The following is a 25,078-nucleotide window of genomic DNA, read 5'->3' as shown; positions in this document are numbered from 1 at the left end:
CGCTGCAGGGGCGGATGCCGAAAGGCTCCCCTGCCCACTGTAGCCACAGAAGGGGCAGGCGCCAAAGTCAGCCTTACTGTCACGTCTAGTAACTGTAGCAGCATGACAGCATAACATGTCTGTGTACTAGGATTAGATGGGTAGAGTTGTATATATATAGTTTCCCACTGCAACTCAGTAAAGAGAGGGAGTTCAATTTTGCCATCTCATCTGCAGAGCTTCGACCAACGCCGGTGCTTGTGTTGTGTGTGTTCTGTTCTCCCTCTAGCCATAGTGTGTGGTCGGCAACGCTGGTGAGTGGTCGGCTCACCCGTTCCGAAGATCCAGGGGCCAAGGAGTGGTGACGAGCGGTCCAGGAGTAGTGTCGAGCACTGCAACGGGGGTGCCGAGCACTCCAGGTGTGCTGACTCTGACGGAACAGGGGACTCCATCGATGCCAATCGAGTTCGCCTCACCTCCAAGCGACATCACAGAGTTCGTGGATGCCTTCCACGACGGTGAGAATGTGCGGTTCTACAGGCTGGACGACATCATCGGAGGCACATGGCCCTTAGGCCTAGCGGGTCGGCTGCTCAATGACCCAGAGCTGCTTCTCGTCAGTGCAGAGAACCACCCACGTTCGCGCTAGCCGCTCGCGATGCAAATTTACGACGGGCGATCCTGGAGGAGATGAAGGCGATCGAGAAAAATGAGATTTGGGAGCTCGTTGATCTACCTCCAGGATGCCGTCCGATCGGCCTGAAGTGGGTGTACAAGGTCAAGCACGACGAGCGCGGCGTCATTGTCAAGCACAAGGCGCGCCTCGTCGCCCGAGGCTTTATCCAGCGCGAGGGCATCGACTTCGAGGAAGTCTTTGCGCCGGTAGCGCGCATGGAGTCTGTCCAACTGCTTCTAGCTTTGGCAGCAGCGAAGGACTGACGCGTCTATCATCTGGACGTAAAATCGGCCTTCCTCAACGGCGAGCTGGCGGAGATGGTCTTCGTCAGGCAACCTCTGGGTTTCACCATCAAGGGAGCAGAGCACAGGGTGCTTCGACTGCGCAAGGCGCTCTACGGGCTGTAGTAGGCCCCGCGAGCGTGGAACACCAAGCTTGACACCATGCTGGGCGAGCTTGGGTTTACGCGGTGCGCAACCGAGCACGCGCTGTACACGCGGCGACGGGGAAAGGAGGAGCTCGTCGGCGGCGTATATGTGGATGACTTCATCATCACCGGCGCGCGTGCGGAGGACATCGACAGTTTCAAGCGCGAGATGGCGACTCGTTTTCGAATGAGCGATCTCGACGCGCTCTCCTACTATCTTGGCATCGAGGTGAGACAGGGGAAGGAGGCGCTCACGCTCGGTCAGAGCGCGTACGCCTCGAAGCTGTCGAAGCGGAGCGGCATGGCTGAGTGCAAGCCGTGCGCGACTCCGATGGAGGAGCGACTGAAGCTGACGAAAGCCAGTACCGCGGCGAAGGTAGATGCAACACTCTACCGGAGCATCGTCGGTAGTCTGCGCTACCTAGTCCACACGAGGGCGGACATTGCGTTCGCCGTGGGCTACGTCAAACGCTTCATGGAGGGTCCCCGAGAGAATCACTGGGCTGCAGTGAAGCGGCTGTTGCGCTACGTCAAGGGGACTGTGGATCATGGGATCGTCTTCCCCAAGACCGGCGGAAGTGGGCTGCAGCTCACTGTGTTCAGCAATGCAGACATGGCGGGGGACATCGATGGACGACGGAGCACCTCTGGCGTGCTCGTCTTTCTCGGGTCGGCTCCAATCTCATAGCTGTCGCTAAAACAGAAGGTGGTGACGCTGTCCACATGCGAGGCAGAGTACGTGGCGGCAGCCACAGCGGCGTGCCAAGCTGTATGGCTGCGCCGGCTCTTGCGAGTTGACCGGTGTGGAAGCTCACCCACCAGCACTGATGGTGGACAACCAGCCCGCCATCGCCCTCGCGAAGAATCCGATTCTCCACGATCGGAGCAAGCACATCGACGTCAAGTTCCACTTCCTTAGGGACTATATCGATGGAGGGCAGATCGTCATCGAGTTCGTCGAAACTGGTCGGCAACTCGCGGACGTCCTCACCAACCCGCTCGGCCGTCTTCGGTTCACGGAGCTGAAGAAGATGATCGGCATGGAGGGGCTTCTAGGGTTAGCAGCAGGATTAGGGGAAGAATTATTAAGTAATCTGCTGCTCCTCTGTGTGAACGCGCGGCAGGGGCAGGCGCCGAAATGGCTCCCTGCTGCTGCATTGTAGCCGCTGCAGGGGCAGGCGCCGAAACTCTCACCTGCCGCACTGTAGCCACAGCAAGGACAGACGCCAAAGTCAGCCCTGCTATCACATCTAGTCACTGTAGCAGCATGACAGCCTGATATGTCTGTGTACTAGGATTAGATAGGTAGAGTTATATATATAGTTTCCTACTGCAACTCAGTAAAGAGAGCGAGTTCAGTTTTGCCATCTCCTCTGCAGAGCTCTGGCCAACGTTGATGCTTGTGCTGTGTGTGCGCGCTCTGTTCTCTCTCCCTTCTTCTACCTCTAGCCATAGTGTGTGGTTGGCGACGCTGGTGAGTAGTCGGCTCACCCGTTCCGAAGATCCAAGACCAACAAAAAATAGGTGGCCTCAAATATTGCATGCATTGAAACGGAAGAATTTTCTTCTTCTAAAAAAAGGGTGAGTACTGAGAAGAATCAGTTGTATCTGCATCTGCACATATACACAGATCTTATTGAAGAGTGAAGAACTGAAGATCATCCTCCTCCTGTCGTCCAGCTCCAATGCAACCTGTGGTAGGGTACGGAGCAACTGACCAGATCTGTTCCAGCTACCAGCGATGGCAGTGGCAAGATCTGACTGAAAAGTTGCTGCAAGGCTGCAGATGAGCACAGCTCACGCTTTCAGAGGCGACTGGGGTTGTGGGTGATGGCGATTAGTTGGGTCAGATGTACTTACTTTAAGCGCTGTGAATGATTAAACACTGACATGCACGTGACATGATTGTGAAACTATGCTCTGCTCCTCAAAGTACTCTACTGTAAAACCATATATATACACCAGGGCAGCAAGAACGTTAGTAGTATTTACCAGGCGCCAGAAATATTTGCAGGTAACAACACAACACGTAGTAATAGATGGTCCCAGATGCTACAGTTGTACCCAGACGAGAGGAAAAAAAAAATGGCCCCGGCGGCCCTGCCTGTAGGGCCTCTGTGTTTTTATGAGAGATTCTGATTGCAGTACGGGTACGGCACAAGGTCTTTCACAGGCCTTGCAAACATTCTAATGATACAAATAAGTATTCAGAAACATATCCCATTCCAGTAGTATACTTTTTAGAGAGCAGTTATGTCATGCAGCAACATGTCCAAGAATATGAAACACCATGAACCATATGCGAATATTTGCCGCTTATTACTTTGTTTCCAACCATAGAGTTTGTATATTTCACGTCTTAAAAAATTTGCATGTGGTAGAGTTGGCGCTGAGTGCACGATGAAGTAGGATAAAATCACGAAATTCGTTCTCTCAGAAACACAAACAGTAGGCAATGTCTTGTGGGACTGAGATCTTGAGATTTTAACAAATCAATCACAAGGTAACATGAGTGAGACTGAGCAGTAGGCAAAGAGACAGCATGACAGAAAACGAGGAAACATGAGCGAGACCAAAAACATGAGTTGTTGCATGCATTGGCGCCACAAGGACAAGACGAGAGAGACACCTACTAGACGTACTCCGTACGCCTCTGCCTGCCTGCCTGCCTATGAGATGAGAGAGGCAGGCCAGCCGGCCATGGCTCATTCATTGGCTCTTGGCCTCCTGCACTGCATCCCGTCAGGAAGTGCAGAGTGAGAGGGGACTCCACATCCAAAACTCCAAGCACCAGCTTGCAGCCACGGTAGGGCCCCGGGCAGAGCTGGCGGCCATTTTCGACATGTGCGCCCGGCACAAATGACAACCGGGTCGCCATCGTCGTCGCCATCGGCCCGATTCCTTGGACAAGTATGCCATCGATGCCACTTTCACCCACCCTCTGAATATCCCCAAGAGGCAAACCCCCTTCTGATGGCAGCATCAGCAATTCAGCATGGCTTCGTCTCTCCTATATATATGAATCAGCATCCAACAATGACACCCGCAGGATTTAGACAGCTGCTACAGATGGCCAAGGCCAATATTTACAACAGTTTGAATCATACTTACTAGGCACTACTTGCAATGGGCACCACCATGTCGATGGTACTTACAGCTCTACACTAAATGGGGCAAATGAAGTATGTACAATGGTGGATGGTGCTAAAGAACCTACTGTATGCACCAACTGTTGATGGTGTACATGCCGGTTGGTCGGGTTGCTTTATATGACTGGTCATCTGATGCATGAATACTCCTAATTGCATTGTGGAACTTGGTACACCAGCACCTTGCGTGCTTCATGAACATGCTGTGGCTGCCACGGTGTCACCACTATGGCCAATTTCTTTGCCACTATGCTTGCGGAGTAGTAGTGGACTCACCAGATACATGAGCTGGCTGAAACTCAGGACCCAGTCAACCCAAGATTGCAGAGTGATCTTGGTCTAAAGAGGCTGCTGAAGAGGAACCTAGTAGGCGAGTCCTGCGTTAGTGACTTTGGCTGATCAGGGTGCCCTTTCACTTGAAGCACGGTCTGGCCTATCTCCTGGCGTATGGCCTCGAGTGTCTTCAGCTCCACCGAGCTCCCTGCCGCGTCACGGACATAGAAAGTATTGATAGCCTTGTCGCCCTTGGTTGAAACTTCTGCTCTTGTGACTGTCAAGCCGTTCTCACGGAAGATGCGTGTTACGTCCGATAACAGACCCACTCTGTCGCCTGTTGACAGTTCTAACTTCAGGCCCTGCAAGAGATGTGTACAGTTGATGATAAATTTTGTACTAAAAAGCACTGCTGAAAAAAAAATTCTGGTTCGTAGTTCATCATGTGATCTGACACCAAACTTCATTCATTAGTGTATACTTACATTAAAACACACAACAGTAGGAAAATAACTGTAAGCAGCGATGAGTTGATTGCGAACATTGAAGAAAAACAGCACGCGCCTCATCAAGAGGAAAAGGACCCAAAGCATCGAGTGACTCATCAATAAAGTGTGCCAGGCAATGCAAAATGCCCAACTCTCCAACAACAATTTACCTCCTACAGCAATGAATCACACCATTCAAGTCCCTATCTCAACAATTAAATGAATACAGAAGTATCATCTGCGGCCTTAGAAAAGCAAAACAAACAGTGACAAGCAAAAGGAAAATAATCACATAGGTGCTGCTATTGCAGAATTACCTCAGATACTCTCCGTTCTATAGCTGCTTCAAGACATTGGATGATTCTCTTTCTCTCGGCTTCTGAATTGACAGGCGAGCCGTCAATGTGCCTAATGTAATAGTCCTGTCGAACCATGGTGTTAAAGTTAAAGGAAACAAAAGGTTGCATGTCTATGTCCAGAGATAGGAATTTGAAGGTGAAATGTCGTGGTGAGATACCTGGTAAGCGTCGGGTCCCTCGGTATCCACGCTCCCATGGAAAACCACATATTGCATATCTGTTAGGGTGCAAACCGTGTCGAATAGAAGCTTTGGCCGATCCTTGCACCGAATTGTCACCACAGAATAGTCTTTCTGAAGCCAGTTAACGACTGAAACCATTGAAGTGGGGCTGGCACTTGCCCTATCCTTATCATGCCTTTCGTAGTCTCGATCCTCAAGCATCATTTGGTGCAGCCTCCGCTCTGTGTGGGTTATGCCCATTGCGACCGTTGTCTTGGCATCTCGACTCCTCCCTTTGAACACATTGCAAAGCCGCTCTTTGATTCTGCTAAGCCGTTCTGCATCCGAAATTGCCAGCCCAGACTTCCTATCAGTAACCTGCATGACGGCAGCTGCTCTTTCATTATGTGTCCACAGCTCCGCATTCACCACATTGCACTCCAGATTTGTGAGCACAGCGCTCACTTCGGAGAGAAGACCGGGCCTGTCAGTCCCAGTTAGCTCTATCAAGGTGTAGTCGGAGGAAGGCTCCACTCCAATGGCTCTCCTCCGCGAGGGAAGAAAGCAAGAATCAGGCCCGATAGACTGCACAGGAACAGATTGACAGATTCAACAAATTGAACGGGAACAAGAATATGAATAAACAATGATGGCAAACATTACCTTGTAAATGTAATCTTTTATACATTGTAGTACAGATTCGTCCATTATCTTGTGCCCACTTTGGTTCGTCACATTGAAGACTGACAGTGAAAACCAAACAGCTTAGAAATTGTTACACCATTTTGACGAAAAGGAATAGAAAGGAACCAATTTTAATTTTGTCCTACCATCCATGAACCAACCTCCGTCTGAGGATATGTATGCTTTCTTGACTATGAGTTTGAGGTCGGTGAGGACCTGCACTACCTCCAATAGTACCCCATACTTGTTGGCGCTGTCCACCTATATGGTTCAAATAAAAACTATGTCAGCTTCAGCCACAAACAAGAAAAACACACCAATGAGAAGCACTTGATTTTTTAGGGACTCACATGAATAACTGTAGCATTTGGACATGAGGTGTTGTCAATAGTGACCCTGAACTCAGAAAAGAATATGAATCAACATGTAGTATATAACCATGAAAAAAACTCTGCACACTGCTAAGACTGACAGAGGTTAAGGAAGGAATTGATTTTCTGAAACAAGGAAATTGTTGAAGAATTGGTTATTACTACCTTGGAGGGTTCATCTTTTGAATGAATTTCTGGTACTCATCGTCACTATCCCTAGAAGAATAAGCCGCCTCTCCATCTGCTAATGCTGCTTCATGAAAAAAAAACGCCCAGTCAAGATTCAATCAAACCGCAGCTGTAAACCGGGAATACAAGAGAAAAAAAAGAAGTATGGCCACGTCCACGGTGATTGCGGCTATAGGGGCGAGAACAGCTAAAATGGGCCTTTTTATTTCCCGAGAATCAAACAACCGAATTCATCAACTCATCATCAGAAAAGAAAAAAAATAAAGAGCTCGTCGATGTTTTCCAAGAACACGATGAAACAGAGACCGGAAGAATCCGATGGAATCCTTCAATCAATTCATCAAAGAAGGTAAAGAAGGGAAAACCGAAGCGGGAACAATTTCCCCAGAGAGAAACAGAATCAAAACGGCAAAGAAGGGAAAGAGTGACCACGCCGCCGCCATAAAAGGAAAGCACTCCCCGCCGCACGGGAGCAGGCCGACCTGAGCGACACCAAGAAAAGAAGGGAGATGGGCGGCTCTTGGTTTTGACATACATACCCATGCTTGCTCGGTGATGATGGCGGCGATGATTGAACTCAATCTTGCAAAGAATCGAGAGCGGAAGGAGCCCCTGCCCTGCCGGAAGAAGCCTCCCCTTCCTTCGCCCTCTCTCTCCCCCCAAACCCGCCCACCCCCACAGGATGACAGGAATGGCAACGGCAGCAGCAACAGCAACTCCCCCTTGGAGTTGGAAAGGCCAGGATTCTGCCTTTTCCTCGAACGGTGAAATGGAAACGCACACGCGCCCCAACCCCAACCAACGCGCCCCTCCAGCTGTACTCCTACTCATATTACTACTACTCACAACAAGGCACTGGGAGGGTACGCGAGCGTGGCTGCGCCGGCCCACCTGTCAGTCACGTTGCGGCTTTTGAGCTGTGACTTGTGACGAGACGAGGAGGCAGGGGAGCACGTGGGCCGTGCAATTCCTGTACCGCACCACACCCACACGGCCACACCTGAGGACGTCCGACGGCCCAGCAACTCCGTTCCCGAACTCGTCAATAGTAACACCTCAGTCCTCAGGGCAAACATTTGAATCTTAAGTCGTATTTGGCTTTTTTTTATATAATACTCTATCAGTCCCTAAATAACTGTCGTTTTTGGTTTCATACCATAAGTTGGACTGCATTTGTAGAAAAATACGTGCAACATTTATATCTCCAAATAAAGTTATTATAAAAATAGATTCAACGATCTATCAAATGATATTAATTTTATATCATAAATATTAATATTTTTTAATATATTTAGCCAAAGTTGTTTATCGGAAAGCGAAAACGATAGTTATTTAGGAATAACAGAGGGAGTAGTTTCGGAAATTTGATGTTCGTGCCTCTACTTCAGACTTCAATGGTGACTTTATTCCCACTTTTTAACTTTGTGATTTTGCTCTCTTTATTTTAAAACGAATAAATGACAAAAAGAAAGAAAAGATACCTACACGAAAAGGCAACAATACCATCAGCAAAAACTTTCCTCCAGTCGCATTCTCTCTCACTTTTCGCTCGACCGCATCCTTACACAATTGGACGCTACGTTTTCCTTGGCCGACGACCTTGGACGCCGCGACTACCAACGAAGTCGGCTCTTGGTCCCGGCGGCTCGGCCTCCGCGCGGGCAGAGGCTGCGCTCCCGGCCCCAGTCAGTAACTGGCCCTAGGCGCACACGGTTGGAGGCTGCGCTACCGGCCTGGTGACCTCTCCTTGGCCGGTGACTCCCCACCCCTAGCCACCTTGGCAGCACTAGGGGGCATGCGACAGCACCAAGTGGGCATGTTGGCTACCTCAAAGCACCACCTGGTCAGCTCCACGACATCCACGGCAGCCACCATGGAAGATTCCAGGTACTTTCTTCAATCTCTAAGATGGGTGTTTCAGCGCAGTGTGAAATAGCAGAGCAAATTCCTTCATTGCCACTTAAACATATAACATTCCTTCACTTCCATTCAAAATTATATGTTCCCTTCGCTGCCATCCATTTTAAATTTCAAATCCCTTCACTGTCATTGCCGTCCAATACAGGGAGATTGCTGTTAGATGAGCATGTGAAAGACAATCTTACCCTTAAAAATTTTCTTTATAACAATCCCTTGGTTGCCATTGAACTTTAGAACATCAATGAGATCAATTGGAGACCTGCCAGCAATATACAGTGACAAAAATAATAACATTTCAACACATGCATAGAAATATGACAACAATATTATATTCATAGAATACTTAATATGGTTCACAACATCCATATAATATATTGATATTCATTAGTTCAAATGTTTACCAACCAAACTAGCAATTCATTGGATTACAGATCAAACAAAATAACAGGTTCAAGCAGCCATTGTTGTCCATTTAATTCTCAACTAGGCTCATACTTGCTAAGCAAAATAAGCAGCCATAAGTTTATATATCAAGCAAAATAAGAGGGTTGCACGACATTACAGACCATACAAATGAGTTGCTTGAACTACAAATTTAAATCTGGAAGTTTTCTCTTGCTTCTAGTGTGTGCAGCAGGGCTTTGCCTTAGAGGGTTCTTGCTTCTAGTCCCCATTGCTGGACTATCTGTTGATGCTGTAACTTGCTGCTTCTTCTTTTTCCCTTGTGCCTTTGCCTTCCTTTTACCCTTTTTCTCTACTATAGGCATGGATGTGGCAGCTGGTGGTGTGGTTTCACCTAAAGTGAACAAAGGGTACTCAATGGAAAGTGTCTCAGGTTGGTTTGAGCCACTACCAGACCTGCATGTGAGTGAGTTTTACACTTTTAGAGAATAATATTGAGAATGCTATAATTAAGAACAAATGACAATGGATATTGGGCACATACTTGAGAGAGTTTCCAGAATCTAAGATAAGCGAGGCATTTTGGTTGTAATACAAAAAATGAAATGCATTTTTTAGAAAAATAATCAGAATTTAAATTTCAAATCTCTAAGTATATGGAGGCATACCTAGGAGGAAAATGCATTGTTTTGGGCCCTGGGTCAGCTGGGACAATACTACTCTCACATTCAGTTGTTTTCTTCCTTCTTTTTGGTGGCCCCCTGCATGAACATAAACATCAATGAGATCTCAAAAGGAAGCAATATGAAATCAATAACAAGTCAAACTAAGTAAAGATTAGAATGCTTACTTCTCAGCTAGCATAGCTGCTATATCCTCAGGGTCACCATCCTTGCAGTTATACCAGCGGTGTCCATAATCCTTGCAAATGGGGCATTGATGTGACCCTTTCTTCTTTGTTGTGCTGCCATTAGCCTCTGTACATCCTTTGGCTCTCTTGTTCTGCCTTCTACCAGATGTAGATTTTATAAGTGGTGGATGCATAAAGTAACCATGGTTAGATTGTGGCCATTGGGATTTGTCAGGCATAGCAGGGATAAGAATCTCATATGCTGCTCTAAATTTTTGAACTGAATAATACATGTCAACATATTTCTCCAAAGGTTCCCGAAGAGATGTTATGAATGCAATTGCATGTTTGCAAGGAATTCCCGAGACTTGCCATTTTCTACAATGACAGGTTCTTTCATCTAGGTTGACAACACATTTGAACCCACTGCCACCCTTGACAGACACCTCAGCTAGAATATCCCCACTTCTCTGTACATCCATATCCAAGTTCCTGCTTTGCTCTTTCAAATTATTGATGATGTGTGGCAGAATAAGTCCTTCAATCTTTCTTGATACTATTCTTCTAACATCCCACTTATCCATAATAAGTTGCCTGATCTTGTCCATAAGGTCATCCAAATTCAGCCCTTTGAACTATTTTATCCAGTTGTTGAAGCACTCTACCAAATTGTTTGTGACATAGTCAACCTTGCAATGGGTCCCAAATTGACTTCTTGTCCATATCCTAGTATGCCACTGCCTTATATACGTCATTGCTGATGGTTTAGCTTCCTCCATTGCTTTCCAATGCTTCTCAAAATAGTATGGGCTCCACGAATATGCTGTAGGCCAAAGATGATCATCGAATATTTTCCCGCTGTATCTTTTCTTGAAATTCATCACCAAATGCAGCATGCACTCTCTATGTTCTGCATCTGGGAACACCTCTTTCACTCCTGCCATTACTCCTTGACCAGCATCTGTACATATAGCTAAGCCTGTAGGTGCTCCAATGGCATCTCTAAGCCTTTGTAAAAACCATATCCAATTTTCATTAGTTTCTGAGTCTATCACTCCAACAGCAACTGGATACATCCAGTTATGCCCATCTACAGCTATTGCGCATGCTAGCTGGCCCCTAAACTTTCCTGTCAGAAATGTGCTATCTATGGCCAAGTATGGTCTACATCCATTGAGAAAACCATCGATACATGGTTTCATAGCAAAAAACATCCTATGAAATCTGACCTTCTCAGCAATTTTGTGATGATCTATTACTACAAAACTGCTAGGGCGGCACCTTTCCACCTCTGCCTTAAACCTATACAAGTTATTGAAGCTGCTGTCCCAACTACCAAATAGTTGTGTTCGGGCTAGCTCCTTACCAGCATACACTCTCTTGTAGTTGATATATACCTTGTGCTTGTCCTTTATTCGCCTCTGCAATTCTTTAGCTCCTACACTTTCATCTTCCATAAGCCAATCCTTTACTTGTTCGCATATCCAGAATTTGCTTACATTCCTAACTTCCTTGCTCCTTCTTGCACTAGAACAGTCATGACGACGTGGGTTTCTCCTCACCTACATACATTTAAACAAGATTATCAAATGTTGGAAAATAAAGAGCAAAAAAATGTGTACAACAGTTCAAATGTTACCTTTATTGTTACGTTGTCCTTCATTGTAGAAGCATGTAATCTCCATCTACACCCTTCATCTTTCTTCCTTGAACAATATGCCCTCACTCTCCCTGGGTCACTCTTTTCAATGTTAAACTCAAATTCATGCTTGATAGCATGCTGAGATAGTGCAATCCTAAACTCACGCATGTTGGGATATATGCTGCCTACACCCATTGGAGGATCTTCTTTGTCATAAGCTACAACTGGTATAGGTGGCAGAGGATCTTGCCCAACTAGCCCATCCTCTTCCTAGTACTCCTCATCAGATTCAGAGTCGGAGTCACTGCTATCGCTAAGAGCAGCTCTAGATTTCCCACAGGTTAGGTACAAACCTTCCTCATCAACACCCACATGTTCATTATGTGGTTTTGGATTTGCTAGGTAATCATCATCATCAGTAGGCTCATTTGTGCTAGGCTGGCTTGTTGTGGGCTCAGTGGGATTGCTTGTTGTAGGCATAGTGGGCTGGCTTGTTGTGGGCTCAATAGGACTGCTTGTTGTAGGCATGGTGGACTGGCTTGCTACAGTTAGAATTGGACAAGCCACAGATGGAGTGCTTGGGATATCAAGCACCTCTGCATTTTGTTGAGTATAACTCTCAGGGATAGAAACAACATCCGTGGGCTCACTGTAAGTAATCGTCATGCGAACTTCCTTGCTATCAACATGTTTGTTGAACATTGCAAGAAGCTCCTGATCTGTTGTGACTTGTGGGAAATTCTTTTGGACCTCATCATAGTAAAAAAACAGATACTATTTCATTATAGCCATGAGGGTATGCATCCACAATTGTTTCCACAAGATCCTTAAAGTTGCATAGATCAGAATCGACAACCTTGGTGATATGAAAGCATGAAAATTCTTTCCTACGCTTTTTAGGATTTCCAGTGAGTCTGATTTTCAGTAGGTAAGTGGACTTAGGGTCCATCCTGTGAATGCAAAATTATGCAAACACAATAAAGTGTAGTCGTATGTACTTAAATGTGAAGAACTAAGAACAATATATGAAGCACTTACCCTATAGGAAGCCAAGATGTGTCGGGGACTTGCCCTGGCGTTCCCATGCGTCCCTCTTGTCTCCTCAGCTATGTGAAAAACAAGTAAAATAGAAGGGCTGACATTGTAATTTGACATCAATGCTATATCTACAAAGGACCAGCAGGCATTTGAGTTGCAACTTCTAATTAGGGAACAAATCGACACACACTTTAGTAGTTTAGTTTGAACTAGGAAATCTGAATACTATGTACTGACCGTTAGCCGTGCTTGTTGGCCTAACTGGTACTGCTCGGTGAAGAAGGGGAGGAGCCTAGGACCTAGGAGTAGCGCACGACGTCGGCCTTCTATGTTCCTGCCTGCTGCCGCGCTGCGTGCTGCTTATTGGATAGGTTGATTGAGTAATGAGTACTCCTAGCTGTCAAAATGTAATGTGTACACAGTTAAATGCCAGTACAACCAAACATTTGAATTTCTAGATGAAGTGAAGCTCAAACGTCCCAATATACAATGTACCAGGATACCAGCAAACCCCCAACAAAATGAGCTTGGTGTATATCATATACTATTCAGAAACAAGGGGAAGTGAATGTGAAGGGCATGAACGCTTCCAGCAATCCCTTCCTATAGACACCGCTTAATTATGCAATTAGGAACGCATAACACCAAGTCACCAATATAGCAGCTTGTGCTAAGGTAAATGATGTTGCCTAAAACCAAAGCTGCTATGCTAAGGTAAAGGCAAAATGATGTTGCCTAAGCGATTGTATGGCGGCACCCGCATTGGCACCGGTAGCGAGGGCGGGCAGCGGCAAATGTTCGTGCCGATAAGCAGGCCGCGAGGATTGATCCTGAATCAATGCAGATAGGCCTGGTTTTTGGAAGCACGGGATCAACTCTCTACCTCCCCTTCATCTCCCCTAGGTTGTACTATTTTGCATCGAATCGAGGTGGTCTCAACCCCCAAACACGAATCGAATCGAAATCAATTTCCTGCAAGCGCACGGCAGCAGGGCAGCTCGGTGAGGCGAATGGGGGAAAGGGAAGGCGATACCTGTAAATGAAGTCCCGGATCCTGGGGTGGTTGGGCGGGATGAGGCGGTAGGTGCGCCTGAGCCCGAGGAAGTAGGTGGTGATGTAGCACTGGCGCACCGCCTGCTAGCGGAGGGAAACGAGGTCCATGGAGGTGGACGCGTGGCCCGTGGAGGCAGGAGCGCCGCGCCCCAGGCGGCCTGGTGGCCAGCGCCTACGTGCTGCACGATGAATGGCGCGCCCAGGGCGCCCACCCGGAAGTCGGCACCCGCTACGGTGGGGACGGCAGACCTAGAAGCTAGAGCGGCCGCCGCCTGGCACCCAGAGCCTCACCCGTCACGGACAGGGCCGCCGCGTCGGGCAGTGTCAGAGGCGGGCATCGCATCGGGCAGGGTCGGAGGGGATCTAGGGTTCTAGCTTGAGAAGATTTGGGATGAGGGAGCAGACCACTCGTGGTTTCTGTTTTCATCCTCAGGAAGAGGGTAAAATTGGTATAGCACTTACGTAGGGATAGTCTTTTAACGCTGTTTCGTTATCTTAGTGGCAATGGAGGGAAAAAATATCTGTATGAATGGCAATCAAGGGAACGAAGTCTATGTGTTGGACTGCAATGGCAGTGAAGGGATTTGAAATTGAGAATGGATGGCAGTGAAGGGAACATATAATTTTCAATGGCAGTGAAGGGAGTGTTATATGTTTCAGTGGCAATGAAGGAATTTGCTCGAAATAATAGCAATGTCTAGATTTGTTAACATGCATGTTCGCTGCTAGGCCAAATCACATAGAACTAAAAACTTGTTGTTGTTAGAGTTCGGTTGTTTTTTAGCTTGCGAGATGGTGGTCCAAAGTCATGGTGGCAAGGTAGAACTTTTGCCAACCAATGTTGTTGACACGCATAGCTTTGGGTTGTTGAAGTTATTTGATTTCATTGCTGAGCACTGCTTGTGGGGTTCTAAACGATACATAACTTTGTGGCGTGATTTGGAGAATTACTCTATGGAGATAAATTTGATGCAAATTTGTTAGAGCGGTTTCTAATCAATGTAGAGAAAGGATTAGTATGCATCAATACTCAGATAAATAATTGTAATTTTCTCCAACAAAGCGAAGGTTTCATCCTACTGTGTGGACCGGTGTGCTCATGATTGAGGAAGGCACTAGTGAGAGTGCCACAAATGAGAGAGCAACCACTAAGAGAGACACAAATGAGAACCACAAATGAAAACAGCCATAGCCACATCTTAAAAAAAGAGCTGCCACAAAAAAAGGTGCTTCTATGAATGAGACTGTGGCTAATGCGAAGGGGACGTACTCTGATACGGATTCACTTGCAGCACTAAGTGATAGAAGCTATGTCACGGGTTTGGCTGCATCATCTGACTCTGATGATGATTGCTTTGACCCTGACTTTGATTCTGATGGTGAAAATGTTGATGAGGAAGATGAGTATCTTCCCATGTTTTTATTTGATGCTGATGATCCATGTATTGATGTAAATATGTTGTTCCCAGATGTGGATCAGTGCAAGTCAACAGTCACACATCATCCTATCTTGCATGATCATGGTTTTCATATTGTGAAAAAGACAAGAAAAGATTTAGGGCCATATGCAAGAGAGCTGAACAAGGTTGCAATTGGACATTTTTGCATCTGCAAGCAAGAAATAGGTTGGATGCAAGGTAAATGACGACTATTGAGTTCATCTTTTTGCAAGTGGACCTATTGTATTCACATAACATTGATGGTTTGTTTTTGTACATTTTCTTGATGTAGGTTAAGACAAATGGACCAAAGCATACTTGCGGTTCATTCAATAAGTGTGGTTAGACAACGACCTCTAATAAATGGGTGGCTAACAGAGCGAAAGACTTATTAAGGGATGACTCTGAAGTGGGATTGGTTGAGTTGAGGGACAGGCTGAAGAACAAATACTCGACGGATGTTCTATATGACAGAGTTGCTAGAGGGAAGTTGAGAGCACTAGACATGTGTCGGGTTCATAAACCCGGGGTCCCTCGGGGACCGGCTTCCGCGCCAGGGCTCGGCCCAAGAGTCTAAATACAACAGGCCGGAAGGATGGCCTAGTCATCGACCAGAAGGTCTGGACCAAAAGGAGCGGCGCCCGCTCGTCGACCCCTTCGGCCCACCACTCCAATCGGAGCACTCGCTTCGTCCCCCAGGTGCCTCCGAACGCTCTCTCCAATTGGAAGGCCTGGCCCAAAGTGCTACTTCCGACTCCGACCCCGCGTCCCTCCACGTGCCTCTGGGCATCAATAGAGGTATGGGCGCCAGGATTTACCGTACCGAGTGAATATATCGAGACTCCTCACATGCCTGTAGGCATCGAACAGTATTTGCAGGTACCGACATCCACCATCCCTGAAAAAGGCAGCACGACCTCCCGTATGCATCTAACATTCATCAACAGTGTTGTAGGCGCCTACCATTATCTGGTACCCGCCGATGTGGGCAACAAGGCTCGGTAGGCGTGGACAACAAGGCTCGGTAGCATACACACCCTTTCCCTCTCACTTGTAAATCGTCCCCTTCCTCTATAAAAGGGGGTGCGCTTCCTCCAATAGACGAGGGACCAATCCCAGTTGATCAGAGTGCCTTAGATCGATAGCTCACAACCACAGAACCGCTAGGTTCGGACCTCAAGCACCCTCTTGAACACTTAGCTCATAGCGAAGTTCTTGTCACTCTTGGCCCTTCCGACTGGACCTCTTGCACACCCTATCTTTCTCCTTCTTGTTTGTAACCCAACTGCAAACTTCGAGCACCTAGGCTCAGGAATAAAGTCACCGACCTACCCCGACTGGACGTAGGGCACGTTGCTCGAACCAGTATAAATCCTGTGTCATTGAGTGCTAGGCCACCTTCGATCACAACGTACAGTAAAACTACAAATATTCACTAGTTGGTCACTTTCTGCACCGACCACATGATATATGGGAAATGGGATGATAGTTATGATTTGTTGCCTACTTATCAAATTGAGCTTCTGAGATCAGCACCTGGTAGTGTTGTGGAGCTAGAGACTGAAGAGCACAATTGTGATGTGTGTTTTATGAAGTTCTAGATGGCTTCTTGCAAGGGTGTAGACCATACATTGCCATGGATGCAACACACTTGACAAAGAGGTCGAGAGGTCATCAGCTGTTGCAGTGGATGGTCATATTTGGTTGTTCCTAGTGGCATATGGAGTGATTGAGACCGAGTCTAAGGAAAGTGGACTTAGTTTGTCAATAATGTAAAGAAGGCTACTAGTACACCTCCATGTATATACATTCCCTATTTTAAACTCTATTTTCTAAGTTTCAAGTTTCTAATATTCTGACATAGAGCAAAATGTTCATACAAGCTTGGTCATTAGCACAGATGCAGGAAAGGGAATAGGATTGGCAGTTGAAGATGTGTATCCTATAGTAGGACATAGAGAATGTATGAGGCACTTGTGGAAGAACATGAAGAAAAGTTACAATTGTACTCTTTATGGCAATAATATGTGTTGTGCTACCAAAAGCTTCATAATTTCAAAATTTAACTACTTCATGGGGAAAATAGAGGAGAAGGATCCTAAAACCATTAAATGGTTGGATGAAAACCATCCATATGTGTGGAGTAGAAGCAAATTCAATGAAGACTGCAAGTTAGATTATATCAATAAAACCTCTCTGAATGTTTTAATAGTTGGATGTAAAAAACAAAGGACTTTTCATATTGTTGAAATGCATGACCATATTGGACAAATGATTATTTGAAGTTTGTTTCAAGGTCCAAGATTAGTAGTAATATGCCAGGCATTATAATCCTAGCTATTACCAATGATTTGCATGCTAAAACAAAGAGTATCAAAGACCATGGGGGTTTTAATACGTGGGTCAGTCAACTTGGAGGAAAAGACTTGTAGCTGTCTGGCTTGGCAAGTGACTAGAAAACCTTGTAGCCATGCTTTAGCTTTCATTGCAAAGATCACTAGTGAGGTACAGATGGATACTTCTCTGTTAATAGGTTCATAAAGGCATATGCAAGTAAACTTAGTCTAGGCATCCAAAAATCAATGTTCTCATGTTGATTTAGGCTGCAAAATCAAGAAACCCAAATTGAGAAGGAAACTTGGGAGGCCAAGAAAATCTAGGATCAAGCCATATGACGAAGTTGGCACTAGTAAGAAAAGAAAGGTGTGTTCTGAATGAAGTGAACTAGGCCATACAACCAAGACTTGCCAAGGAGGTCCTACAGCTAGTCAAAAGAGGAGGCAGTCAACACGACAGGATGGATCAGGACAAGGAATCAATGATCCAATCTGAGTCATACATGCATTGCTGCCCAATTCCATTTATTTAGCCCAATTACTAATATATACTTGTACTAACACTTTTTTCAACAAACATTAAGTGAAAGCGCTAGTACAAGTAGTACTGCAACTGGAAGGAGAAGGGGAAGAGGAAAGGGAAGGGGAAGGGGTTCAGGAGAGGACAACAATGAGCCAATGTATGTGATCCATGCATTCTGTCCATTACTATTTTTTCTGCAAATATTAGTGTTGCTACATATTTTGGTAATCCCCTTTCACAAATTCTAACTTTATTAACATAATTCTGCCTTTTCATATAAATTGTAAGTGCAAGTGCTTCAGGTAGGGGAACAGGAAGGAGAGGAGGAGGAGGAACTTATGGGAGGCTTGCTATTGTGTTAGGTTTCAATGCTTGATATGTAGCTCACTACTAGTTGCCTAGTGAACTCAACACTAGTTTCTTAGGCTTGCTAGGTAGCTTCTACTAGTTAATGTGACTTGGACCTATATGTTGGCGTGTTCCTACTTTTGTTTGATATATCACTTAGACCTATATGTTTGCATGTAATATAGTACCATATGATGGCATTTTACACTGATATGTTGGTATGCCATCTAGACATACTAAATTGACCCGGTGTATTGTCAATTTGTCATTAATGTGATATGTGTGATATTATTTTGTGTTTATATGGATTGTTAGCTAAACTGTTGTTGATTTTTTTCTAAATATTGTTGAATTTTACACTAATTGAATTGTCTAATCTATATCAAAATTGCCAAACTATTGATATAAAAATAGGGGTAAAACACAAATAGCAAAATAAAATAGGGGGTAAAATCACATGGACAAACTAGTTATTTTGTCCAAAAATTAACACCGTTAGGTGGACTTCACAGTATAGGGGTAAAGTCTCCCATCGTTTTGAAATCATAGGGGGTAAAATCACTAAGTTATGAGAGCAAAACCACCATTTCGCTTCGAAACTGGGGCATAAACGCTTAAGCCCCTATAGTTTTTACTATGCATCTAGATATAATGGATTTCTAGGTGCAAAGCAAAAATATGTGTATCTAGATAAGCCAGAACAACTTACGATTTAAAATGAAAGAAGTATATCTGATTTTACTATAGAAAATAATTTTATAGGACAACACTCCTTCAAGTGGTTCAAGTTAGGCTGCCTGTGTAGACGGCAGGGGTGTATTGTAGTTACTAAGCGCAAACGAGACATGAAATAAATTTCAAACGAGATACTTGCGGAACAATGGATTTTGAATACCAAAAATTTGAGTGCACCATGACCAAGAGGTTTAGGAAACAATCGGAACAATCTATATCTGCCATTCCTATTTTGAAGCTCAAAATTGAATGATATCTCCTACAACTAAAAAGAACAAAGTGTGAACATTTTTTGATGCGATATTTATTTTGGTTCGTCCATCTACCCACACCTGCGATCCCGCGGTGCCGACAAATGGGACCTCCTCCAAGCTTGCGATCCCACGAGTCCCCCAACCCTCGCCCCAACGCCTCTCCAGCGCGCGCCCCCCTCCTGGTGCCCTCGCCCGCAATCGCCCCCCATGTGACTCCTCGGCCTTTGTGTAACCCTAGCCGCTGCCGGTTGATGCGAGGCCACTGCAGGCGCGCCGCCTCCAGGCGTCGGGAGGCCACGGCGGACGGGGCACCGCCGGGTGACGTGAGGCCACGACGGGGTGCTCCCGACCGAGGAGGACGTGCGCCGCATCCTGGGCCCCGTCGGTGCCGTGGTGGAGGACCACCCCGACCTACTCTTCGCCCTCATGGAGGGCAAGGACATCACCAGGCTCATCGCCGTGGGCAGGGAGCAACTCGCCGACGCCGCCTCTCCCTCCCTGCCCTCGGCCCTCATGCACCGCGCCGCCTTCTGCTCATCTTCTAGGACAGCGAGACGCAGCAATACGTGGAGGTTGTCTCCGCTACGCGCTCGTCGGGGTTGCCGTACCCGCCGTCTTCCTCATGGTAGACGAGGGCATGAAGATCTGCGGCCCTGATGCCATCTTCTTCCTCGAGGTACCGCCATCTGCATCTCAGGTGATTGATTCCTCCCTTATCTTATTACTTGAGCCCGACATCTCTAGATCTGAGCGTCCACGACGGCACGACGACCATGGCTGCTGTTGCTGCAACTTGGCCGGGGCCGATGTCTGCTACTGATGGCGACTTAGCTTCAGGTTCTGAGGAGGATGAGGGCAGAGGCAGAGGACCAAAGCACGAATCTGGCCGGCGATGGCAGCTGCTTGAGCGCTTCCTCTCCAGCTACGAGCCTACGACACCATGTTCCAGACGAAGCAACATGCAAGTTTCCTTGTGCAAATTTAGGCTCTGTTCTTGTGTGGTATTTTCATGCCTTTAACAGCATAGAAGATTAGATAGATCTTGAAAACAAGGAATCACAGGTCTCTGTTCTTGTATGCAAATTAGGTTGAGTTCATCTGTTCTCAATCTGAAGTACTATACTTGTAAAAAAAGTTGAATAGGTGCTGCATCACCTAAATATTTATACAGAAATTACTGATAGTGTTTAGCCTGCATGACTTGCAAGTTAATATGATTCTGGTGTTACAGTATTATGTTCTTGAAGTTTCAAAAAAAATACTCTGTTTTTTTCAGGAAAAAAGTACTATGTTCTTGTGTAAATTAGATTGAATTCATAATGAGTAAAACTAAAGAACAATGCTCACTGCTCATAATCGCCACAATATAGGGATACAAACCTAAAAAGCATGTTCTAATTTTTTTTCCATTACACAATCTTGCATGACTATTTGACAGGCCAGAACAAAGAAATTTGATACTCCTTCGCCCCTTCTGTAACTTGCTTAATCTTGGGGTGGCGAAGTCCACAAATCAGCAGCAAGTTTACGGCAACCCTGCAGCCACAGGTTTGTTTCATTTCTCTCCCTTTTCCTTCCTATCTTGGATATGAGTTCTAATTTGGATTTCATATACAAATTTTTTTGTTAATCAAGGCAAAATAAGCTATACATGCATATTGGATTTTAGGTTTTGCTTCTTGTGATAAATAATTGACCTTACAGGGCTGTATGCATTCTTTAGTAAGTGAATACATTCCTTTTCTATTTTAGTCATATTATGATAACCAAACAAAGACAATATAGCCTGCGTTCCAGTATAATATATAATTGATATAGATAGGTACCGAGTCATGCAAACGAACTGCACCAATTTTAGCATCATAGTTGCAATGTGATTACTCTCTATTTTATAATTCAATCTGATGCCTAAATATATGTTCAATGCATTCCATTAAAACCAGTCATGTAGCGTCGAACTTTTTATACGATTACTACTGGAAGGGTATGACTATCCTATTAGTATACCAACAAGTGTTACTGCAGTCTTTAGTTATGTCATTAGATGGCTTATGTTACACATAATGAACAGAGACATTAAAACCAGTCAGAGAATTATCTGTACACTGCAATCCTTAATTATTTCTAGCTGCAGCCAACTGCCAGATATCTCTATTAATAAACCAGTCACACTTATTTCATATTGTCATTTCAGCCACACTTATTTTTGACAAAGGAATATATGCAGGCAGCAATACTTTTGCACTACCAAGTGAGCAGGTCAGTACTTAACCACGCATTTGTTTGATTTTTGTTCTGTACATGTTGCTGCAAGTATGTCCGTATCTGTAGCAATACTTTTGCACTACCAAGTGAAGTTTATTTAATAGTTGTTTACTTTCTTGAAAAAATAGCTGTTTAATAACTGTTATGCACTGCTATCTGTGCTTATATGATGATGGCAACGTCAAAAACTAGCTGAAAGTCTGAAACTTCAAATCCATGAAGTTTCCTGAAGAAATTGCATATATATATACATCTATGAAAGCATATAAAGCCATGCATGCTTCAAAATATTTATGTCACTATTGCAACCCTCACTGTTTTGGAGAACATCTTTTCAAGCTTAATATAGCATTTGGTACCTATCACGAAATATAAAGTAGTAATAAGTATGGTACAACATTATATTACAGCTTTGCTCCACCTAGCTAAGATAACCTTATATTATTTAGATTCATGATACAATATATTTTTATAATATACCTACTTAGTATCATAAATAATGTTGACACTTTTTCCGGTAAATTGGTTAAATCTGAAAATTGTCGATTGAAGACAAACTAGATTATGTTCTTTTTAGGACAGAGGCTGTAGATTAGAACTCTCAAGTAAGATGAGCGCTTGTGGTGAGTTCTAATCCATCTCCTACAACTAAAAAGAAAGAAAGTAAGACCACCGTTTCGTGCAACAATAGTCGCTCCGTCGGTCCGCCCCTCCCCCTTGCGATCCCGCGAGCACAGATGGAAGTCTCCATGGCATGCAGATATTGGACTGCTTATTGTGTACTACATATTGTACCCTACTTAGCAACTAGGGATCTGTGTGGTTCCATTTTTATTAGCGTAGTTCATAATATATTAGCTTAGTTCCTAAATTGTTGCCAAGTTTCTGTCAGTTTTTGCAGGCTACTTGCTTTGCACATGCACATGCAATGCGATAGTTTCAGACCTCTGGTATGATCTCTTTGGCCCAGTGCCATGTTGATTGCACTCTATGTCAAGATGCTATTTTGTCCCTTAATTCTTAGTGCATTTTTTTACTTGTAGTACTTTATGAACTTCTCAGATATTCCAATAGCCATTAAAATTGCCATCCCTTATTCCTTATTTTACTTAAATCCTCCTACAACAAAAAAGAACAAAGCATGGACACTTTTTTCTGTGACATTTGTTTTGGTCTGCCTCTTCACCCCCAAGCCTGTGAATCTGTGATCCAGCGACGTAGGTGGGTCCGCCCAAGCCTGCGATCGCGCGTCAGGGGAGGGAAGGGAAGAGAGATTTCTGGACGCCACACTGCTGCCCGCCGGACCCTGCGCCTGCGCCGCCGCCACCACGTCGTCCTCTCCCCACCCTCGGTTCACCTGCTTCTTCTCAGGCTCGGACACGATGTCGTCACTGGACGCCACCGGCGAGGCCGCCTCCATCGTCAACACCACCATCGACGCCAGGCGGCACGCTTCGCGACGGCCTCATCCCCACCGCCAGAAGCCGCTAGCTCTCATCACAGCCTCCTGTACGCCGCGCATTTGCAGCGCCCGTTGCCAGCCGTCACCACCACCACTAGTAAGTTGTGCATCTCGCTCCTCTCCCCTTCCATATCATCTTCCTCCTGCTCCGCCAGCCTTGACATGCTCGCCCCACAGCACTCGTCGCAACCAGCTGTCACGGTCGCCCGCCCTCCACTCTATGGATCTTGGGGCACCGCCTTGACCCGGCCGCCCACCAAGAGAGCGCATAGGAGTCCATGGACTTGTCGGTGACTACGGTCGCCGCCGGGAAGGCTGCCGTCGACTGCTCCGTGCAAGCCGCTGGCGCCCGGTCCCCTCCAAGCTACCGCCGTCCGCAAGAGTTCCACGCTGACTCCTCCATCTCCGGGCAGTGACGGTGATGCACGTCTTCCTCTCCCTCCCCTCTCAAATCTGTAGGCCTTGGCTACATCCTCTATCTGGATAATGTATTTTGGTTTGATTGAATAGCCTCTACCAGTAGATAGGCCCATCACTGTGTGTTCTTAATCTACAAAGCTAGAGTTTACACACAAGGAATAAGACTTTGTTGTTTTATTAATTGGATTGCGAACAAATGATAAAGCTACAAAGAAAGGATTTTTTAGATAGCGTAAATTCAGAACATTTTATAGGCATATCTTTTGTTCTTATATGTACACCTGAATTGTTGGATTCTGGGCATTGGTCCAATTATTATTTTATTTTCCTTGTGCATTGCCAGGTAGATTTTCCTGTAGAAAACCTGTATTGATATTTTGGCGTATGCTGATTTCCGAGGGTTAGCCTTTTTTTAGCTTGTATATTTGGTATCCTGGATTTATAGATGCAATCTGTTTACTATATTTCTTTAGCATGACATAAAAGGTGTATTTTTTTATCTCTGCACTGCAAAATGTTTGTGGATTGATCTTTGTTTATTTTTGAACAATCTGGTATAGGCAGGCAAGGAAAAGAATGATGATTTTTCACTGAAGTTAAACCTTGAAAAAACAGGGAATGCAAGAACTTTTCTGCAGGTAATGAACTAAACTTGCCCTGAATTGTTGCAATTTTATTGCCATGGCTTACATTTGTAAACTCTACAGGATGAGTCAATGGTTGGCATTAATACACTGATGGCATTGAGCACAATAAGCAGTTCAGTTTTATGAGAATGTACATATGTGATTAGATTGGTTTAGTGGGGACTAGATAAAGTTCTCATCTTTTTAAAAAATGAAATTCGTTCAGCAATCTTGATATATTTAGCAAACAAATGCTGACCATCTTGTGTTATCACACTTAGAACAAGAATTGTCCTGCGAGATTGCCATGTATTGTGGTCGTCATTATACTATAGGAGTATTGTCGCACCCAATTTTAAGGATAAAATTGAATGCACTAACTCATGTGTGTCCAGGGATCAATCACACACACAAGCTGACAAATTACATAAAGTATCATCACGGTGTCTTTTACATCAAGATCCATAATATAACTTAGTCTTACATCACAGAGCGGAATATAGAAAGATAACTCTCTCGTGGGACTTCATCACAGGGAAGGTCAACTGGTTGACCACAAGCCTAATAATCCTCAGAAAATTTCTCATACCCATTGTCATCTGTTACCCATCTGGGATTTTTATCCAAATATAGAAATAAACAAGTGTAAGTACTTCCCGTACTTAACAAGATAACATGGGGTTATGTAGCTCAAAAAAGACGACACTGGTTTACTGCAGTTAGCACTTTTAGTAAGTCAGGATTTTATTACCAATTATTATCAAGTTATGCTTAAGCTCCCTTTTAAACCCACTTAATCAGATATCAGTATCATTTGGATCATATCATCATAAACCATCATAACTGAACAACAATGAGTATCCAATTATTATGTGAGTTTTCTGGGCCACTCGTGACCGTGAGCACGGCTGTTATAATAGTTTGTAACCCTCTGTAGAGGTGGTGCACATTCACCGCGAGTCGTGATTCCCATATGCCCGGGTTAATTACTCCTATGTTACTGTCAAGG

The 25,078-nt window shown here is 45.1% G+C and overlaps 3 protein-coding genes and 1 pseudogene across 23 annotated transcripts; 2 read left to right on the top strand and 2 right to left on the bottom strand.

Annotated features, from left to right (window-relative positions):
- The first annotated feature begins 433 nt into the window (after positions 1–433).
- On the top strand, positions 434–918 carry LOC136464275 (uncharacterized mitochondrial protein AtMg00820-like). Its single transcript, XM_066463243.1, has 2 exons — positions 434–510; positions 606–918. Exons 1-2 carry the CDS (start codon positions 434–436, stop codon positions 916–918), a joined length of 390 nt encoding a protein of 129 aa, XP_066319340.1.
- A 2,627-nt stretch (positions 919–3,545) lies between these two features.
- On the bottom strand, positions 3,546–7,418 carry LOC136495635 (ACT domain-containing protein ACR4-like). Of its 3 annotated transcripts, XR_010769016.1 has the most exons (9): positions 7,296–7,418; positions 6,733–6,820; positions 6,547–6,592; positions 6,343–6,457; positions 6,176–6,255; positions 5,510–6,097; positions 5,310–5,414; positions 4,990–5,165; positions 4,736–4,866 (listed from the first exon to the last, which is right to left on the bottom strand). XR_010769016.1 is itself a non-coding variant. In XM_066491521.1 (8 exons), the coding sequence occupies exons 1-8, from the start codon at positions 7,297–7,299 to the stop codon at positions 4,531–4,533; spliced, it is 1,347 nt and encodes a 448-aa protein (XP_066347618.1). In that variant the 5' UTR covers positions 7,300–7,418; the 3' UTR covers positions 3,546–4,530. The 3 variants fall into 3 exon arrangements, 2 of the variants coding, with proteins under 2 accessions (XP_066347618.1, XP_066347614.1); XM_066491521.1 differs by lacking the exon at positions 4,990–5,165 and having other exon boundaries at positions 3,546–4,866; positions 6,358–6,457; XM_066491517.1 differs by lacking the exon at positions 4,990–5,165 and having other exon boundaries at positions 3,547–4,866; positions 7,296–7,417.
- Positions 7,419–8,832: 1,414 nt separating this feature from the next.
- Positions 8,833–11,738, bottom strand: LOC136464267 (uncharacterized; annotated as a pseudogene).
- An 8,104-nt stretch (positions 11,739–19,842) lies between these two features.
- On the top strand, positions 19,843–24,729 carry LOC136542451 (uncharacterized). Of its 19 annotated transcripts, none has more exons than XR_010780697.1 (7): positions 19,843–19,972; positions 20,041–20,257; positions 20,735–20,844; positions 21,491–21,555; positions 22,775–23,450; positions 24,008–24,081; positions 24,151–24,706. XR_010780697.1 is itself a non-coding variant. In XM_066534931.1 (6 exons), the coding sequence occupies exons 2-6, from the start codon at positions 20,070–20,072 to the stop codon at positions 24,214–24,216; spliced, it is 474 nt and encodes a 157-aa protein (XP_066391028.1). In that variant the 5' UTR covers positions 19,843–19,972; positions 20,041–20,069; the 3' UTR covers positions 24,217–24,729. The 19 variants fall into 19 exon arrangements, 6 of the variants coding, with proteins under 6 accessions (XP_066391028.1, XP_066391044.1, XP_066391020.1 ...); XR_010780696.1 differs by having other exon boundaries at positions 22,775–23,441; positions 24,151–24,705; XR_010780695.1 differs by having other exon boundaries at positions 22,775–23,441; positions 24,004–24,081; positions 24,151–24,704.
- The last annotated feature ends 349 nt before the right edge of the window (positions 24,730–25,078 follow it).

Source organism: Miscanthus floridulus, chromosome 1 (assembly GCF_019320115.1).
Source record: "Miscanthus floridulus cultivar M001 chromosome 1, ASM1932011v1, whole genome shotgun sequence".
NCBI lineage: Eukaryota > Viridiplantae > Streptophyta > Magnoliopsida > Poales > Poaceae > Miscanthus > Miscanthus floridulus.
Note: the sequence above shows the minus strand (reverse complement) of the source record. Positions and strands in the feature narration are given on the sequence as shown.

Coding starts and splice junctions, on each gene's coding strand:
- LOC136495635 (XM_066491517.1), bottom strand. Junction 6,458..6,546: donor CAAATGCTACAGTTATTCAT/GTGAGTCCCTAA, acceptor TGAACCATATAG/GTGGACAGCGCCAACAAGTA. Junction 6,256..6,342: donor CGGAGGTTGGTTCATGGATG/GTAGGACAAAAT, acceptor TTTCACTGTCAG/TCTTCAATGTGACGAACCAA.
- LOC136464275 (XM_066463243.1), top strand. CDS start 434: ATGCCAATCGAGTTCGCCTCACCTCCAAGCGACATCACAGAGTTCGTG. Junction 511..605: donor CACGACGGTGAGAATGTGCG/GTTCTACAGGCT, acceptor TCGTCAGTGCAG/AGAACCACCCACGTTCGCGC.
- LOC136542451 (XM_066534881.1), top strand. CDS start 20,070: ATGGCTGCTGTTGCTGCAACTTGGCCGGGGCCGATGTCTGCTACTGAT. Junction 20,845..21,490: donor CGGCAACCCTGCAGCCACAG/GTTTGTTTCATT, acceptor TTGTCATTTCAG/CCACACTTATTTTTGACAAA. Junction 21,556..22,774: donor TTGCACTACCAAGTGAGCAG/GTCAGTACTTAA, acceptor TCTGTGATCCAG/CGACGTAGGTGGGTCCGCCC.